This window comes from Zalophus californianus, chromosome 14 (genome assembly GCF_009762305.2).
Source record: "Zalophus californianus isolate mZalCal1 chromosome 14, mZalCal1.pri.v2, whole genome shotgun sequence".
NCBI classification, from domain to species: domain Eukaryota; kingdom Metazoa; phylum Chordata; class Mammalia; order Carnivora; family Otariidae; genus Zalophus; species Zalophus californianus.
The window spans coordinates 74,049,437-74,069,270 of record NC_045608.1 but is presented as its reverse complement, the minus strand read 5'-3'; the positions used below and the strand labels follow the sequence as shown (position 1 = coordinate 74,069,270).

The window sequence follows — 19,834 nt, the reverse complement described above, 5'->3', positions numbered from 1 at the left end:
TCTGCCCTGGCCCACTCCCCAACCCCCACTCACGTACATGTGCGCACGCTCTCTCTGGAAAAAAAAAAAATCAAGAGTAACTTTGTTCCCAACTTCCTGGAGGGAAAATGATTAGGTATAATATTTGAGATGACCTAAGATGATCTATAGAAAATAGATAAAGTTAGGTATAATATGTATGGCTAAAATCCAAATGAATATAGTTGGAACAAACATATTTATAATTCTTAAACATACTTGTAATACCATTTAAGATTTTACTCTCATTGTGTAGGAGAAGGATTTAAAATCAAGTTCATGTGAACAAAATAGAGACAAAGAGTGCAAAGATGATCATGATTGAAGGTAGCTTGTGTTCTGAAGGTGTTTGAACCACGTAGACTCTTATTTTTATGCAGTATGCAAGTATTTTCAGATATTTTCACATAACAGTATCTATAATTACTATGTACCTATTATATAACAGTTGCTTTGCATATTACCTCCCTTTTCAATAAACATGGGACTCATTCTCTATAACCTAGTGTTATTTTCCCATTTGGGATTTGAATACCTTGTCCATGGTTACACAACTAACAAAGAAACCAGTTACAGTTAAAAATCTAGGTATTTTTGGCTCTCATTATTATATCCTTTCTAGTCAGTCTTTCATAATAGTGGAGGCAAAGAAAATATAAAGATCATTGGTTGTGGGCTCTTTTTTCCTCTTGTAAAAACTAATCTGAATGTGATCTAGAAGGAAAAAAAGAAGTGCAGGATCAATATCTGAATATATTTCAAGTAAAAAGCAAAATATTAACCTTAAATTACATCATAGATGCTTACAAAGTAAGCTTGGAGTGTTTTAATAGACTGATTTTAACGTAAAAGGGATTTATATCTTTGCTAGGCTCAATCCTGTGGTTACCTTCAGTGATTCCAATTTAGAATCATCTTCTATGGAAATTTACCAGATTAAACCCTTTGGGAATACCAATAAATATGAATCAGCGCTACGTTAATTATTTGGGTTAACATTGATTGACAAACTTAAAGAGCTACCATTTGATCAAGCCCTGTAAAATTCATCCTTATAAGTTGACATCTTAGATTGAAAGGATAATCATCGATGGAATCAGTCTTCTAAATCACAAATATAAAAATGGCAAATCAAAACCTGAATGGAAAATAGCTATCACTCCTTTGGAGCAAATATAAAAACAGACCAAGAGTGAGTGAGAAATGGTTGGGGGCATCGGGTGGGCCTGACCTGCCTGGAAGCGAGAGGAGGGAGCTGTGGCCTGGTGGGGGGTGGGGGGAGCGTTACATATACGAAGGGGGCTTGCACTCATTCCATGGAACTCCAGAAGTTGAAACCAGAGTCAGTGGGTGGAATATACAAGGAGGCCAACTTGTGATTAAAATGGAACAGGCTGCTTTAGGAGGCAATCATGGTCTCCTTACATTTGAAGCACTCGCATAGAAGCGAAATAGCCACCATTCAGAATGTTCTGGGTGGCAGGCAGCTCCTGGACTCTTAGCCACAGCATTCATTTATACTTCCTGATGCTCACGAACCTGTAAATCCTTTATGTTCTTGCTATATTGTGAATCTGAGCAATTAGTATGATTTACGGGATCCCTCCCCTTCCCCCCCTGCATTATTTCCTTCTGCACTGTTTTGGGTTATATAATGGTGATACTTTATACTAGGTCGCCTGTAGATAGCGTGTTCTTCCTTCAGTTCTGTGAATTTTATTGTTGTCGGTTCAGATTCTTATTGTTGTTGCATTCTTTGGAAATAGTCTTTTAAAACACTTGGCAGCAAAAGAAGGAAGGTTCTGCGTTGTGGGGTTTTTGTTTGGGGATTGGGAAAAAATAAACTTTTTGATTCGTAGCAGTAGAAACTCATGGATAAATATTTTTAGTGTCAGACCCACTGTCCCTCATCAGTGCTCACCCAACGATAGGCTCAGAGAATAACTCCTTGGAAATGCAAACGAAATGTAAGCTACTCACGTTCCTCTTGCTCTGCAAACGCTTACTGGTTTCAGCTGTCTCACTGTCTCTATGCAACATCTCTGGACCCCAGAGTGGGTAGTAGTAGTTAATAAAAACCTCAGCAGTATTTCTTCCAGACCAAGTCATCATGCTGTATCTGCAATTTTATTTATGGAAACCTAAAGAGTGTTTACAGTATGGTGTCTTTCTAGGATCAGAATAGTGGGCGAGCGGGAGTGGGGGGGGGGGGCGGGGAATGGAAAAATGTCCAAACATCTTTGCACGGCGATGATGGCATTACTGGTGTGGTTAATAAAACCTTTATTGGTACATTTTCTGGTGTGGTGGCATTGGCAGAAACGGTCCCCCTTTGGATTTGGAACTCAGCAGCTGATGAAATGCAGTAAACATTAATTTGGAATGGGCTGCCAGTTTTGGAAAGCCAGGTGACATTTTATTATATTTGTACCGAGCAGGGGCTGTGTCCCATACTGCCGTAGCTTCCGCTGTCAGAGGCTTAGCTGGCATTATGGAAAAAAAAAAATGGCAGGCCTGAGAATCTTATCCCCTGAAATGAAAGTCGAATGCCAAATTGAAATTCCTGTAGGATTTCCGATAGCAATGGGGGAATTGAGAAGCCCACAATTAAGCATATGGGCATTAAGATAATTGTCAGATCTGTTGGCGGACATGATAGAAGACAGATGGGTACGAATCAGTGCGCCCCACTGCAGCACCCTGGGAGACAATTTGACGTTTTACCTGCCTGAGCTCCTCTGCCATATTTGTCACTGAATGTGCAGCGCGGCATCTTACTGAGTGTGATGGGCCTCGGTACGTGTGGACTGCATGTGTGGTCCTTCAGCGCCCTCTAGTGAAAGGCATTTGGGAGTCTTGTTTTTCAGAGGCCCGTCTTCCTTCGCAGGTCCTTGCTGCCCTACCTCTGGTTCCCGCTAAACTCTGGTTCCTCTCACCCTTTCAGGTTGGGGCCCATCGTGAAGACGGTGTGGCCCTGAGAGGCAGCCATTCTCTTGTGCCAAACCAGGTTCCAGTTCCACAGCTTCCTGTCCAGTCTGCAACTTCCCCTGATTTGAACCCGCCCCAGGACCCTTACAGAGGTAGGTCCTTCCCCCGAAGGCACCCTGCCCTCACTTAGACAGTAGCAACTCCAGTGTTGGTCCCAGGCTTACTTGGCATTCATCCCTCAGGAAGCACTGGCAGAAAACCAAGAATCAAATTTGGTACAAAAACGGCAAGCAAATGGGAAAGTAGTTAGAACGCAGCCAGCTAATTGTGTTTCTTCGGGAACTGTTTTGCTCAAACATCCTCTGAAATCCTGGTCCTCTCTCAGCAGAGAATGAGACAACAGCCTGATGAGAGGAAATTTTATTTTAGCTATTTCCACATTTTCCTCATTCGGGTCCTCTAATGTGGTTAGTTGTAGCCTGAACATGATAGTTCCAAATGAAGAGGAAGGAAGGAAATTGTTTTTGTCGTTTAAGATCGAAGGAAATGTAGGTATGTTTCAAAACTGGAACTTGGTGGAATGATTTTCACTCTTTTCATCTCGCCCTGCAATGATTGCCTCAGACCACGGACTCCAGGCAGCTTTTCGTGACCCCAGGAAGTGACACTGCAGGGGCCAGACCTAGGTCCCCTGTTCCCTGGGTGACTGGCTGGCCCAGGGACTTGCAGGCACTTAAATAACATCCTCTCATTCCCCACCCCCCGCCATGTTTAGAATAAAGATGATAATCTGCCATGGGAATGGGCAGAAGCTTTTTTTCACCTGCTAAACATTATACAAATCTGAGTGTTAATCAAATATGTGGAGAGAGAGACCACTGCTTCTTAAAACTTCAGTGTACATAGGCATGACCTGAGGATCTTGTAAAATGCAGATTCTGATTCAAGGGTCTGGAATTCTGCATCTCTAAAGGGCTCCGGTCATAAGGATGCTTCTGGACCACAGATCACATTTTGAGTGACTACAGATAGAGGAGAATGCCCAGTAGACACGCTTCTACCTTAGAAATAAGTGGATACACGAGGGTCATGCTTTAAAATGTACTGTGATCTTGAAAGTTGAAATGCATTGTGATCTTGAAAGTTGAGCAGTGGTAACGCTAGAAATTTCTTCAGTGAGCAGCTAACTGCTTTCCATACGTACCATTTTTAAATGCTGATTACTCCTGGAGGATAAGAGAAGCCTAATTTCAGAATATCATTAGGGTATCTATTGAAGTCTTGACGGTACATATTTAGCGTACTCCCTGGGAATTATATTTTAAGGACATTTTTCTATTAAATCATTGCATATGGAAGAAACTCAATATAATAGCTGATATTTACTTGGGTTCTTAATCAGAACATTGAGGTGTGTGATTTTCATGATTATGATTTTCATTGCAATTAAGTTGATGTTTTGTAGACAGTGAAATTACCATCTACTCCAAAAGATTGCAAAATAGAATTTAACCTCGGAGCCAATGCAGGGAAAACTTGCTTCCACAGGTGCATTTTTGAAACTTCACCAGATAGCATGAAAAAACACGGCAGAAGGATAACAGTTCAGCAGCCTGAATTGTAGAGGCAGCAACTCCACAATTTGCAGAGCGCATGTTTGTGCCTCAAGTCTTCGGTGGAAGCGTCACCTGGTCTCGCTCTCTCTCTCTTTTTTTTTTTTTTTCCTGTAGGCATGCCACCAGGATTGCAGGGCCAGAGCGTCTCCTCTGGCAGCTCTGAGATCAAATCAGATGACGAGGGCGATGAGAACCTGCAAGACACGAAATCTTCCGAGGACAAGAAGTTAGATGACGACAAGAAGGATATCAAATCGATTACTAGGTCAAGATCTAGGTAACAGTATATGATACTGTCGCTTCATTTAATTCCTTTATTGGACTTTGATGAAGTGAACAGAACAGGAAGAAACTATTCAGTTTTTTCCTGGCAGGTAAATCTACAGCTGAAAAGAAAATTAATGGCTTGCTCTAGAGGTACTAAAGTATCATTTAAGATACTGGTCCTCTAGTGAAGCCTAAAATGTCTCTGCACTTATGAATTTGGACCTCGTGCTAATTGCACACAGTGCAGACAATTTGTAACTGATTCAAGTGCAAACGGTTGATTTTTTAAAACTATGCTTATTCTGTGAATTTGGTCAGAAATGATCTCTCCAAAATATTTCTAAAAAGAGATCTTAGCTGTGTTGAAAACTCAATTGAGGTATATGCAACTATGACTTTTTTATCTCAAACGTGAGAAAATACTGATTTCCCAGCTTTATCTTAAACATGTTGATATATATAATAATAATAATAATAATAATACCTAAATTGCTCACTTTTTTCTCCCAGATACTCCCTTCAACAGAAAATACAACTGCAGGAAAATAGCTTCTGGTTGGTTTTCTTAAATATCTGATTTCTTTCAATTAGAATCTATCTCCTGGAATGTTAATCCTAATCTGATGATCAGATGGTTTTGGAACACCGTGACACCCATGTTCTTTGCCTCAATTCCCTTGGGTTGTTTTTATTTGTAAGTTAAATAAATTGTGCTATGACTGCACGTCCCCTTTTAAAAGCTGTCATTTTCAGGGTTAGATCTAATGTCCTTTAGGAATTAAGAACATGCCGCTTTTTATATTGCCTTTATAATGATTGGAATGGATTTTATTACATGTCCTGCCCAAAGTTCCAAAAGTCCTAAAAGCTCCTTACCCCTCCACTCCCACCACCCCCACAGAGTTTCCTGACTCGTGGCCACATTGGTGAAATTTTGAGGGGCTTTCACATCCCTTCCATTGTCTCTGTCAGTCCACTCAGTTCTTAGTAATTTAACTAGTGGCCATGACATGCATATTAATAGGTTCTTGGAAGTTTCAGTACAACATTTTAACTTGCTGCTAAGAACCTTCTTCTTTTAAAAGGTGACTCTCGTGACGTTTGCTTATGTCTCTAAGCCTGTAATGTAAGGCAATGCTAGGCAGTTTTCTTTGCATAACCATTCTGCTTACTATTTATGAGTGAATAACCAATTCTAATTAGTTATTAGCCTGAATACCTTTGGAAAACAAGTTCCCACTTTCCGGCCCACGCAGTGAAAGCCGTGGTGACCTGTTCAATGTTTAAAAACGTTACCCAAATTTTAACTTCAGGATGGGCCCAGCAGAGATTTGGCTCTGTTCTCTTTTCACTTCACTTCCTATTTATGTAGTGGGACGTGGGTACGAATTAATAGTAACCGTGGCTTCCTCGCCATCAGCAGAAGTCGCGGGTGAGAAGGAGGAGGGTTCGGCAGAAGTGAGAAGGATCAGATGGCACAGGAAGAACCTTTTCCCACTGGTTCGGTTCAGTTGTGTGTCCACGAGCACGTATCTATGGCGAACGGGCCCATCTGGAAGGGAGTTTAACCTACGGGGAGATGAGCCAAGTCTTAAAGCATCTTTCTTTGGTGTCTTCCTCTTTCCCTCCCTTTTAAGTGTTTTTGGCTTATGTACATCATCTGTACTGGCAGCGTGTGCTTGCAACCCAAGAATACCACTCCCATTTTTGATCGATTGGAGCTTCTCGGCTGTAATTGGTCCTTATTGCAATTTGGAAGCTACCCAGAGATTTTCCCAAGTTGAAGATTCAGAGCCATACATGTTAAGCCAACATTCGTGTACATTGAATTGACTAGATAACTTACCCCATGTCCTCCTGATCTGAAATGTTGTGATGAACATCTTTCTTCTGTGAACATTTCAGATTCATGGAATTTTCAAGTAGAGCTTAACCTTCATGGTCCTTTAGATTGATGCCTGAACTTCTAGATTAACATCCTTACAGATGGTTACCTCCATATTGTTTCATATAATGAGGAGTCTGTTACTTTTCAATGAAGTTTCCTTCATTTTGTATATCTCTTATGATATCATCTCTTATACCCAAGAAGTTTCTTGCTCATGTTAACTCAGTCTGTACCACTCAGAGTTCTCCAGTCTGTTCTGCCTTTCTGAGACAACACATCTCTCATGCCTCTTTTTTTATATGATCACCCATGAAATATTTTAAGCCCTGATGTCATGAAACCTTCTTTATATGACATGCTTTCCAGGTGGCCCATCATCCTATTTGCCCTCCATTCAAAAGTTTCTAATCTGTCAGCATGACACCCAGAAACAGACAGAAGTAATCTTGCCTTTCCAGATTCTACTGGGTCCAGCCATTCCTTTGCTATGAATAATGTAATATTTTGGTTCTCAGGATCAGAGATTAGCTTTTGGACTTTGTTTTTGACTCACAGTGAGATCATGGTCATTTATAAGTAGGAGGTATTTGGTATTTGTTTTTTTTGTTTGCTTTCTGTAGTGGATGTCCACTCAGGTTTTCCCAACTTGTTTTGGGGATGACAAACATCCATGATGTGAAAAGCCATGGAGATCATGATGTTTTTAACCTTTTTATTTAATGCATGGAGAAAATGACTCAGATACATTAAGTGGATTGGCCATGCCTTCAAAGGTTGTTAATGGTGAAACGTGGACAAAAGTTCCCAGTCTTCGCTCTCAGGGCTTCGCTCTCAGGTCCTCCTGAATGCAGGACCTTTTTACTCCTGTTTAGCTGCATCATGTTCATTCTGACCTATCCAAATCCTTTTTCAAACACTTGTTTTCCTCAGGTTTCAGATGTGACCATATGAAAGTTAAAAACAACAACAACAACAACAACAACACACACACACACACACACACATACACACACACCCTCAGTCTAAAACGCTCTGATCTGTGGTCATGCAGAGTAGCTTAAAGGCTAAGTTGACTGTGGCCTGCTTTGCGGAGTGTAGCCTCATTGATCAAAGCTGTGCCCCCTTGGGCGCCTGGGTGGCTCAGATGGTTAAGCGTCTGCCTTCGGCTCAGGTCATGATCCCAGGGTCCTGGGATCGAGTCCCGCATCAGGCTCCCTGCTCCTTGGGAGCCTGCTTCTCCCTCTGCCTCTCTCTCTCTCTCTCTCTCTCTCTCTCTCTGTCTCTCATGAATAAATAAATAAAATCTTAAAAAAAAAAAAAAAAAAAAAACAAAGCTGTGCCCCCTGCATCAGCATGGGCGTGCTCTGGGCCCTAACTTTAACCTCTCCTGTTTTGTTTGAGTTGAATATCTGGGAGAAACCAAATGTCTCGTGAATGGATTGTCACCGCCATTTTAGCAGTCCCAAGTTCAAGTGGATGTAAAATTCTGCCATGGTCAACAGCGGAGATGGACACGTCCCCTGAAAGCTCTGGAAGAAAACAAAACTAACTTAGATACCTTCTTTTTCCCCACACCATTAGAAAATGTTGCATCCCTTCTGTCCCACAGCAATAATGATGACGAGGACCTGACCCCCGAGCAGAAGGCAGAGCGCGAGAAGGAGCGGAGGATGGCCAACAATGCCCGCGAGCGCCTGCGTGTCCGCGACATCAACGAGGCTTTCAAGGAGCTCGGCCGCATGGTGCAGCTCCACCTCAAGAGCGACAAGCCCCAGACCAAGCTCCTGATCCTCCACCAGGCCGTGGCCGTCATCCTCAGCCTGGAGCAGCAAGTTCGAGGTCAGTACCAGCCGGCCGCCCCCTCCTTGTAGAAGTCGCAGGGGCTGGCGGCCCTAAGTGGGGATGGACTCGCCAGTCTTGAGCAGGAGCAGAGCAGCAGACACTGAAGCATCGTTGAGAGCAGCTGGGTTGGGTGCAGATCACGTCTGAATCTGTAAGGCAGCTTCCCTTTCTCCCGTGGCTAAGTTACAGGATTCTCTTACAAGTCCGACTGCGTTAGGACGTTGCCATATGTACGCACGGATGGCTGTAGTGCGCCCTTCCCAGCACTGCCTTTCGCTCTGTCATGTAGAAACTCAGAGCGAGGGTCAGCAGGTGCGCAGGATAGTGCCTTCCCGCCCTCTGCCAGATGCATGGCACTAACTAAATGCTCTGCTTCCATCTTCCACAGAAAGGAATCTGAACCCGAAAGCCGCGTGTCTGAAAAGAAGGGAGGAAGAGAAGGTGTCCTCGGAGCCTCCCCCGCTCTCCTTGGCGGGCCCGCACCCTGGAATGGGAGATGCGTCGAACCACATGGGACAGATGTAAAAGGGCAAGTGTGTTCTCAGCCATTTCGGGAACCCTTTCCCTGGTCAGTCCCACGCAAGGAAAGCCAGGAAAGTCTGCTTTCCCCCAAATTGAACAGATTTTTTTTCTTCCCCTTGGGGGAAAAAAGAGCTTAAAAATAAAACATGTACTTCTTCTGTGATAAGCGTATGAATTAATTCTCCTCTCTTTTTCCCTTCTCAGGTCCAAGCTGCCACATTGCTTCATTAATACAAGAGACCACTTCCTTAACAGCTGTATTATCTTAAACCCACATAAACACTTCTCCTTAACCCCTTTTTTTGTAATATAAGACAAGTCTGAGTAGTTATGAATCGCAGACGCAAGAGGTTTCAGCATTCCCAATTATCAAAAAACCGAAAAACACACAAAAAAAAAAAAGAAAGAAAAAAGTGCAACTTGAGGGGTGACCCTCTAACATATCATTCAGAATGTGCAAAGCGGCGTGTGCAGGCTGAGACGCAGCCCAGAGACTGAATGGCAATCTTTCCACACTGTGGAACAATGCATTTGTGCCTAAACTTCTTTTGGAAAAAAAAATATAATTAATTTGTAAGTCTGAAAAAAAATATTTAATTTAAAAAATTGTAAACTTGCAATAATGAAAAAGTGTACTTCTGAAGAAAACTACATGAACGTTTTTGTTGGTATTCAAGTCAGCTAGTGTTTATAATTACTGGATATTGAATAAGGGAAGCTCGGCTGCCCTAGTAACAAAACCAGCAAACGTCCTGATGACAACGAAGTGATGACATTAGCCATTCCTTAGGGTAGGAGGAACAGATGGATCTTATAGACCTATGACAAATATATATATAAATATATATATAAATATATATTAAAAATTTAGTGACTATGGTAAGCTTTTGTTCATTTGTTTCAGACTTTTTTCTCCTGTAAAAAAATAGTACTGATTAACTTTTTTAAAAGAAAGATTTTACTGTAAATACGGATTTTTTTTTTTTTTTTGGGTCTTATTTCTGTCCCTTTCCCTGGTTTGTTATCGTAACCTGTAGTGCCAACTCTGCTTCTGGAGGGGTAGTGCAGGATCAAATGCTGACCCTGATGTTGCTTTTCATTCATAAAATAAGTAGAAAGTTGTTTCTCCAGTCTTTTGGGAACACAGGACTTAAAAGTCACATCATGTGTAGATATTACAAGCAGCATTACCAAGACATGGCAAAAAGAGTTTGTCTGAACTGTAATGTTGCGTTTGTGACCCTATTCTGGGATTTTCAGAGGTACAAGGTTAGAATGCTACAATGTTACCACTGTGCCTTCCAATGTTTATATCATCGGAAACATAACATAATCAAAGTGGCTGTGATTTAACAAAATGATTCAAGTGTTACCTACATGTGTAGCCGAAGTAGTGTGCAGTGAGGCGTTTCTGAATACATGGTCAGATTTTTGGAAAAAAACAAAAACAAAAAAAACAAGTAAAGTTCAAAAACCATCAAATGAGAAAATTGCAAGTAGTGTGACAGAGCTGATTGATTTTTGTTGCTTTCTTGATTTTTTGTTTTCAAAATGGGTTTACTAAGATGTAGATGACTTAACTGCCTCCTCCTTCGTCTGAAAAATGCCAATATTCAATCATCATGCAGCATTATAACAAGCCTTATAAGTCCTAAAGCATTAAGTTGCACTTTCTTGAGGAGGGGTAGTGCAGTATTTCTCTGGCCAGTATGAATGAAGTTTATACTTAACATATTTGATAGAAACATAGATCAAGCTATGGCACAGCAACTCATCAGATAGCTAGCTTTGACGTCTGGGCACAATTGAACCAACTTCCATCGTGAATCTTTATAATGATTGACTTTGGTGTATAGTGCAGTAAACAAATAGTGCTCCTAGTTAAGTATTTGTCAGCATCCTTTTGTCTCTAACTCGTTTCTATTTTTACAGCCACACAATCTTGGCATGTATTAAGAAAAAAAAATCCCTGTTCAAGTAGTTTTTCCACCTATCAGCACTGAGTAAATGCCATAAATCCATCGAAATGGTCTAAATGTTCCATCTGTTCTCCTGTTTTGCCAGTTATATAGTAATGAAATACATTTGTAAATTTTATGCAACAAATGGCAAACGTATCATTATTTTGAAATTGTGTATGTAAAAGTTATATTTTTACATGTAGACTCTTGTTATTATGTGTTTTAATACATTGTATCAGTTTTTGTTGTTTTTTTTAAGCTGTGTGGTTTAAAAAACGTCTCATTTAAATGAAATAGTGAGCTACAAGAATCTGAATTTTATGTTCATTTCCGAAAATGTAAGAACAAATAAGATAGTTACCACGTGGTCATCTTTTACAAACCCATAAACATTTTGATTAGCTGTGTGTGTGTGTTGAAAACTGTAAATATGTTCAGTAGCGATAAAACTAAAATACTTTGATTTGTTGATAAGTTCCTAAAATGTGGAGGTGGATTCAGACCTTAGGAGAATAGCAGAAATCAAACTTCATGAAGTTATTTTGAGGCTTGCCTGTGAAATGTACGAACAAAGGGGCTCAAAGAAGGGCATGGAAGACAACTGTTGTATACTCTCCCCTCCTCCCGAACAATGGAAACCATGTGTAACTTGTTCCCTCAGTATGTTGAAGATTTCCTTTTAGTGGTACATTCTGCACTCATTTTGTATAGTCTACCAAGGCGGGTATCCCTAGGAACAATATTATAGAGGAAGCAGGTCTACTCTGATCACATTCAGGATAAGTGTACAGAAGAAAATATGGTGTTTACTCTTTAGGGAACTGGAAACACTCCCTGCATTGATGTACATTTTAAGAATGGCACTTTTGATACGTGTTATCATGAAGGTGCTTCACAGAGCTGATTTAAAGTTTTTCAAACCTGTAAGCAAAGCAAAAAGAAAAATTAAATTGTAGTTGATTATTTTTTAAATTGGTGCTTTATATTTTGTTCTCACTCAAACAGTAAAAGCTGCAATTTATTGTTCACCAGCTTTGACGTATTCATTACTCAGTAATGGAATACGTCTATTGTTGAATTCCCTTTGGAAATAAGCGAAAAACTTTCTAATGGCCACCAAAAGCTGCTCACTCCTTTTGCTTGGTGGAGAAACAAGATCTGCGCCTATACCTATTAATTGGGTTGTATCCACATTTAAAAAAAAAAAAAAGAAGAAGAAGAAGAAAAGAAAGAAAAAAAAAAGGTGAAAAGGAATGTGGCCTTTTTAGTGTGTTTTTTCTTGTCGTTGTTTTGTAATTATCAAACCCAGGTAAGATATTGGTATCCTGCGTTGGATTTTCGAATGATACTTAGCAGAAGACAGTTAGGATTAGAGTACTATACGGAATTTCATAAGGGTCCATACTATACCGTATATCTGATGCTACTTGGGCTGGGGATCTGTCGAAGAGACGTGGACTTTAAAAGCAACTTGGAACAGTCAATCCGCCTCCACATTCAAGTAATTTAGGAATATTCAGAATAGGGATCTGTTCATCTAGAAACTTTTACCATTTGTCTTCTGTGTAGCTGCAAGGAACACTAATGTTTATACAACTGTCAGTCCACCCAGTAACACAACTGGTTCTGATTCAGTCTTCCGATTCCTTTTTGTTTTGCGCTTTTTCCTATTTCCTGATTTTTTTTTTTTATTCGTGATCTTCATTTTGATGAGGGGTTGGGGGGTGGGGAGGGAGATGAACCAAGACTCGGGGGTTAAGAGGATTTCGTCTTGGATCCAACAGGCAGAATATGATCTGTGTCCAAAAGTGAACTTGAGTCAGGAATGAGACAATTTCAGCATAAACAAGCACAAAAATTTAGTCTGCTGGCTGACTGGAAACAAAAAAAAAAAAAAAAAAGGTCAAGATGGAATATGATGAATTCCAACACAATGGGGCACCAAGGCCTTTAGGCCTCTCTTTATTTTGCTTTGGTTTTGTTTGTTTTTCTTTAGAGACATGCTCTTTCTCATGGGACTTGAAGTGGACTCATGTTTGTGCAGTGCTGGTTTTGCCATACTCATTTCAAGTATTATAGACATATGTAATGGTGAAAATATATGAACTGTGGCCTTTTTCATTCTTGTTACTTGTGATGCAATTAAGTGAAGATAAGAAAAAAAAAGCAGAGATTTACCATGTATCAGTGCCTGGCTTTTTGTTATAAAGCTTTGTTTGTCTAGTGCTCTTTTTGCTATAAAATAGACTGTAGTACACCCTAGTAGGAAAAAAACTAAATTTAAAAATAAAAAATATATTTGGCTTATTTTTCGCAGGAGCAATCCTTTTATACCATGAATATTACAAAAAAAATTGTCAGATTCTGAATATTTCTTCTTTGTAGATTTTTGGAATCATTATGAGTAAAAGTTTGTTACTTTATTTTACTATTTAAAAGATGTTATTTTACCATGTGTTACTGAGATGAAACTGTATGGTAGCCTTTTTTGTTTTTTGTTTTTATTTTTTGTTTTCGTTTTGTTTTTTTAGTTGTAGGTCGCAGTGGGGAAATTTTTTGCGACTGTACACATAGCTGCAGCATTAAAAACTAAAAAAAAATTGTTAAAAAAAGAAAAAAAGGGAAAAGATTTCAAAAAAAAAGATAAAACAGTTACACCTTGTTTTCAATGTGTGGCTGAGTGCCTCGATTTTTTCATGTTTTTGGTGTATTTCTGATTTGTAGAAGTGTCCAAACAGGTTGTGTGCTGGAGTTCCTTCAAGACAAAAACAAACCCAGCTTGGTCTAGGCCATTACCTGTTTCCCATCTGTAGTTACTCGATGAAGTCATGTACATGACCGTTCTGTAGCAATAAATGTGCCATTTTTATAAACTGTTTCTGACACTTGTTTCATTTCATTTTGCATTGTCCATATAGCCCTGATTCTCTTCTGTCAGTAGAACCACATCTATATTTCATTTTCCAAGTGTTGGAGGTATTGACGGCTTAACAAACAAAACATACAAAAAAAAATTAACAAAAACAAATTGAAAAGCAAAGCACATGATTGACCAAGGAAGAGATGCCCTTAATGAAAATGGAACGGGATGCATGCAAAACAAAAAGAAAACTGTCTAGAGGATTAACTAATTGAAGGAATATAATTAATGTGCGTGTAACACTGAAGCTATGCATTTGAAGAGCTCTGAACTGTGCCAGTGTTTCTGGTTACGCTGCGGCTTTGCTAAGTCAGGTCAGCCTTAACCACTTGGATCAGTTGGTCGACTGTCTGGCAGAACCTTCTCAGCTCGATCTTTTCAGTTAAAAATCTAAGATGATTTATTTTGTATCACTTTGTGAAGAGCTGGATATTGTTAACCACAATTAATCTTACACTGTATTTATACTTTCTCAAACTATATCCACCCCACCATTTCTGGTTGACTCTGTTGACTCGTAATCCAGATGTAAACAACCAGATGTGTGGATTTTTTTTTTCCTAAACTTGTACAAACTGACGTGTGTCACCTATGATGGGAGGGAAAAAAATGTACAGATTAAAATTATTCAGTGTTATGTACTGTAAGTTAATATTTTTGTAGAATGGACATCAATCTACTTGGCAAGACTTGGAGGCTGTTTCAACATTGCATTGTAGAAATGTAAAGTAATGTATGCAATGGAAAGGAAAGCCTGTGGTAGATGAACACTCCATAGCAGAATGTTCTAATCAAGTACATGGTATTTGGGGATGTCTCCATATTGCTCTTGTATTCTTTCTAATGGAGTTTAGTGACTAGTTTACCTGAAGGAAAATGTTATAACGCCATTTGGTTCACATGTGAAGTGCCCTCCATAGCCAAATGTTGGGATTTTTTTTTCTTTTTGGTTGGACTGTTTGCAGATATTTAAATTTTATGAAATTTCCAAAGATTTTGGTTGATAACCCCTTTTTTTTTTCTTCCAAATGATTTGAGATGTTCTTATGTTCTTACTGTGTGTTTTAAATATATATAAAAGAGCCACAAGCATTTAGTCTTTTAGTTATTATATTTGACCATATAACTAAAAAGGGGGAAAATGAGCTTGGGCACCACTTCAGTGTTTGTTATATAGCCTATTAACATTATGTTTTATTTAAAAGGACCACATTAAACATTAAACTTCAACTCTGGTTCATTTTTCAAAGGGAAGCTAAATTGCTGGAGAAACTAAAATATTATCCAAAAGCTAAGAAGATCCCTACAATGTTAGAAATGGAGAAGGGAAGAATATCCAAATGAATTGAAATAGGGAACCACTTTCTGTCTTGTAATTGGATCCACTCATATAAAACCAAGTGAAATTTTTATTCTAAGCTTCAGTTGTAGACACTTTTCTCTTGACTAACAGCCTAAGATGTTACATTTGTGAGCCACCTTTAAAGGAGATCATGAAAACAACCACAAAAACTGGTGAGCTTCTTAGATCCAAATCACTCCCAGGACCACACATTTAAATTGCACTTGGGACCCTTAATGCTCCACCAGCCAGAAGATCTCATGTTCAATAAGACATGCTTCTACTTCAAACTAGTTACAAGTCCACATGTTCATTGGTCATAGCATGTGTTATAAAGAAATATGGCCAGTTTGGGAGGACTAGAAAGGCAAGGAAAGCCGGGATTACCTTGGTATTTCTGAGAGATCCTTTAAATTGGGAAGGTTTGATGAGCAAATATGGCCTCAGATCTTCAGGCAAGGAAGACTCGGGGCCACAGCTGGGAAGAACACTAGTTACAAGCATAAGTACACTGAGGGGCAGCCCTAGAAATACACTGGGTGCTGTGGGGTCAAAACAGTCAAATCAGGCGACATTACCTAGGTATTTTCTTTGAGTGCTAGACATTAGGAGACTGAATTTATACCTAAATATAGCAGGTATCTTATAGTTCAGGCTTTTTGCCATGGAAGGTGTGGGTCTAAAGCAGTGCTTCTTGACATTTCTGAGTTGAGGACCCTTTAAAGATGAATGAAACCCTGTATAGAGAAAAGTATATACATACGCAGTATCATATTCAGTTTTAAGGTGTTGATGAATCTCTCTAGAATTTAGGCACGGACATTTGTTCATGGATCCTAACTTAAGAAAATCTGGTATCTGGTATCTGGTAACTAAAACTTCAGTGCCTGAACAAGGAATAGAACCAATCCCATTTACCTTGATTGAGGTGGCTGAGCTTAATCAGAACTGGACAGGTGTCTGGCTTTACTGGTTGAAAGAAAGACCCTTTGTGTAACACAGAAAATAATACAGTCCTCATTCACATCTGTTACACTATATTTAGAAGTCAAATGGCTTTGACGTTGGCATGAACATTTTTGTAAGAGGAAGCAGAAACTTGCCAAGTGCAAAGTGAAAATGCTCATGCAGAATCAGACCTGCTGGCTTGAGATTTTTGATGGTAATCAGCCCATGGGTGAGGAACTCTTGTTCTTAAGCAAAAATGACAAAATTTTAAAGAATAGGGAGACTTGGTTTTTGAAAGGAATTATTTTACATATCCTTATTTGTGAATTGGGTTAGGCCATTTTAAAGACAAAGCAATGAAGTCCATGTGATATGCTGAAGTCCTCAAAGCTAAAACAAACCTCCAGTCTCCTGACTTTGAGCCCACTGGTCCCTCCCAAATGACCAGTTTGGCTTCACATTTTAACATGACCCACCCCCCCCCCCCAACAGCTGTATCCAGGTACATTATTTTATTTGTTTTGCTTTTATCTTTCCTGCTGCCTTTTCACAAATTTTTTTATAGGAGAGTTTCTAAACTTCCCCACAGTTCTCATTTTCAACCTTGTATTACAAATTGTTAGGATATAACTAGATGTGAGAATAAGAGACTGCTAGCCAAACTAAAATTTGCACTCTGGCCCACTTTTTTTAAAATAAACTTTCTATTCTGGAATAACTTTAGATTTACAGAACAGTTGCAAAGATAATACATAGCATTCCCATAAACCCTTCACCCAGCTTCTCCTAAGGGTAAAATATTACATAACCATGGCACATTTTTCAAAACTAAAAAATTAACATTACTACTTTATTTGAATTTCATCAGTTTTTCACTAGTATCCCTTTTCTGTCCCAAAATTTAATCCAGGATCCTACTTAGCTGTGGGATCTGGCCCACTTTGAGTCTGAGTGCTAACAAAGGCAGCATAACTGGACCTTGCACAGAGTCTCATGGTCTCAGGGTCTTACCAAAGTGAGTAACATCCACACAACACCCAACTGAACTATAGTAAAAAATCAGCTGACTCACCTTTTACAGTTCCTCTCGTTTATTGCCTTCTCTCAGAAACCCATCCCTCTTTGATGACAGGTCGTGAGCAGTAAGAAGACAGGTAGAAAGAGAGAGTAAGGGGAGATGTACAGCACCCACAAACTGAAAACTTTAAATAGGGAATCATACATGATTCATTTATCAGTGAATTTATCACTGGGTGATGATTGGGTCAAAAGCACTAGGGGAGCTAAAAGGCTAACTGTCCCTATCTTTAAGACATCCAGTTGGAAGACAACAGATGCATCCATGTTACCAGCAGTAATTTCCATGAGGCTGGAGCAAACCAGGCTGGGGAGTCATGGAGAGAGGCACTGGGGCGGGTTCCACAGTGGACAGGACATCTGTCAAAATGACCTTGAGACGTGAGGTGCATTTTGACGGGCAGAGCAGATTTAAAACACCAGCAAGTCTTTTTGGGCTGTGAAGAAGTAGAATTGTAGGAACACGGTTTTGGTAGTTTAAACCATGACAATGTAGTTTTCAAATTTGCATCACCTTCCCATCGCTCAAACAAGAATACCTGGAAACCCTTGGTTGACCATTCTGGTCTACAGAATTATTCAGGGCTTGTGTGTGCACAGCCCTGTCAGTGAGGAAGAGCAGAAGTGACCATAGCCTTCCAATGGATGACTCTGAGGATCTGGAGGAGAATCTAGGCCAACCTGCAGATCTTGCAGAAAACGCAGTGATGCCCTGGGAACTCAGTACCGCCAAACAGTTCACAGAACTAGCTTCCTGACTCCAATCACCAGAGCTCTTAGCAATCTGCCATTATGTCAATAAAACAGTGCTCTTGCCCTCCAGAAGCCCACAACCCACGGGCATGGATAAGGAACAAATATAACGAAAGGGGACTGTAGACACATAGAATGGAGAATGCTAGGGCATGGTTGATGCTAGAAAGTTTGCTGGGGATGACACAGGGTCTGATGGCCAGACGGAGGGAGGGAAGGATGGATTGAATGGGGAAGTCTTCCTGAAGTTGGTGAAAAGTGCTGGGGGATGGAAAACATGCAGTTTGCTGTAGGGGGCATTTTAGCTGTGGGCTCTGGGTTAGGAACGTGTTGGGAGTGGATTTCCAAAGGGTGGTAAGCCAAGGATGCCTGGATGAAAAGATCCTTTGGGATGAGGCAATGCTATCATTACTATTTTATTAATGTTTACCAAGCCTTGCTCTAAAAGGCATTTGAGGCCACACTGATGATCATTAACAGCAATAAGGTGAGAAAAGCTTTCCTTTCTTTCCCACTACCACAAGTATAAGCTAGCTGCTCAGCACCTTAACCACATCATACCACTTAGAAGATACTGTTGAACAAATCACTTCATTTCACTCATTACCCTCACCTATGAAATGGGGGCTCATTGTACCTGCATCTTGGAGTAAATATAACGTATATGGTATGCTTCATCCAATGTTGGCACCCAGAAAACATCAATGCAGTATATAGAAATTGCATGACATATAAATATTCATACATCCATGCTTGGATCATAGGACTGCAGCATCGGCCTCTGTTTGTAGCTTCCTGCCCTGGCCCTCTCTCTCATTCTTCCCTCATAGGCAGCAAAGTTACCTGGATCATGCTGTGCATGTTCCCAGAATCTACTATGACTTCTCATTTTCTCTTGCACCTAATGAAACTCCTAGCTAGCTAGTGTTAGAAAAATCTGGAAACAGAAAGAGCTATCTTACAGGGAGTATGTTCAAGCAGAGGCTTAACTTAGCGATGGCTCTGTTTCCAAAAGGACAGCACTTCCACAAACATGATTTCATTAAACCTCGTGGCAAACCTAAGAAATCAGCGTTACCATCCACATCTTAAAAAAAGAGCAAGCAAGGCTCTGAGGGTTGTGGTGGGTGCAAGTAACCCAGGCCAGGGTTATCACAGGCAAATCTGGGTCTGTTTGATGTCAAAGTCCACGGACATTTCACCCACCCACAGCTACTGAAATTGTCTGGAGTTGGGATGGGTTCATTGGCTGGATTACAGTGTGTCTAATGCCCTTCCGAATTTGGAACATGGTTCCACTTGTGGGATTGCAGGCCCTCCGCCACACTTTCTACCGATGTTCTTCTGCTCTACTCTGCTTCTGTAGGCCTTACCTCAACCAGACGACCCAGTACCCCCAAAAGCCTGCACATTCCTGAGCCTTTACTCATCCCAAGGCTCCTTCTCTTCATCTTTAATTCAAACACATCATTTCCATTGTCTGGATTCTTCTTAAGATCATCCCATTAACTTAAAAAAAATTAATGAACATCTGGGGATCATAGATCAAAACCACTGTGTTGGGTGCTGGGAAGAAAGCAAACTTGTTAGCACAAGAACCTTGAAATCCCTTGTAGAGATAAAGAATACAAACAAACATAAGTGAAAAGGGAAACCACTGGAACCTTTGAATACTTCCTTGAGACCAGAATGTGCATCAAAAAACACATATTTCAACAAACTAATAAAAAATAACACTTCTCTTCTCCAAAA

General features: G+C 40.1%; 1 protein-coding gene across 31 annotated transcripts in view; it reads left to right on the top strand.

Moving 5' to 3' along the window:
- The window catches only part of TCF4 (transcription factor 4), a 352,937-nt gene extending 337,745 nt beyond the window's left edge, over positions 1 to 15,192 (top strand). For 18 of the 31 annotated variants that reach the window (XM_027576839.2, XM_027576834.2, XM_027576836.2 and 15 more), the window contains 6 exons: positions 2,963 to 3,098; positions 4,677 to 4,839; positions 5,340 to 5,384; positions 8,327 to 8,556; positions 8,948 to 9,088; positions 9,286 to 13,918. In XM_027576839.2, coding sequence (XP_027432640.1) covers positions 2,963 to 3,098; positions 4,677 to 4,839; positions 5,340 to 5,384; positions 8,327 to 8,556; positions 8,948 to 9,084 — 711 coding nt within the window. In that variant the 3' untranslated portion in view covers positions 9,085 to 9,088; positions 9,286 to 13,918. Of the gene's footprint in view, positions 1 to 2,962; positions 3,099 to 4,676; positions 4,840 to 5,339; positions 5,385 to 8,326; positions 8,557 to 8,947; positions 9,089 to 9,285 lie in introns of all 31 variants that reach the window. The other 13 variants (XM_027576841.2, XM_027576852.2, XM_035723992.1 and 10 more) reach the window with 4 other exon arrangements.
- The last annotated feature ends 4,642 nt before the right edge of the window (positions 15,193 to 19,834 follow it).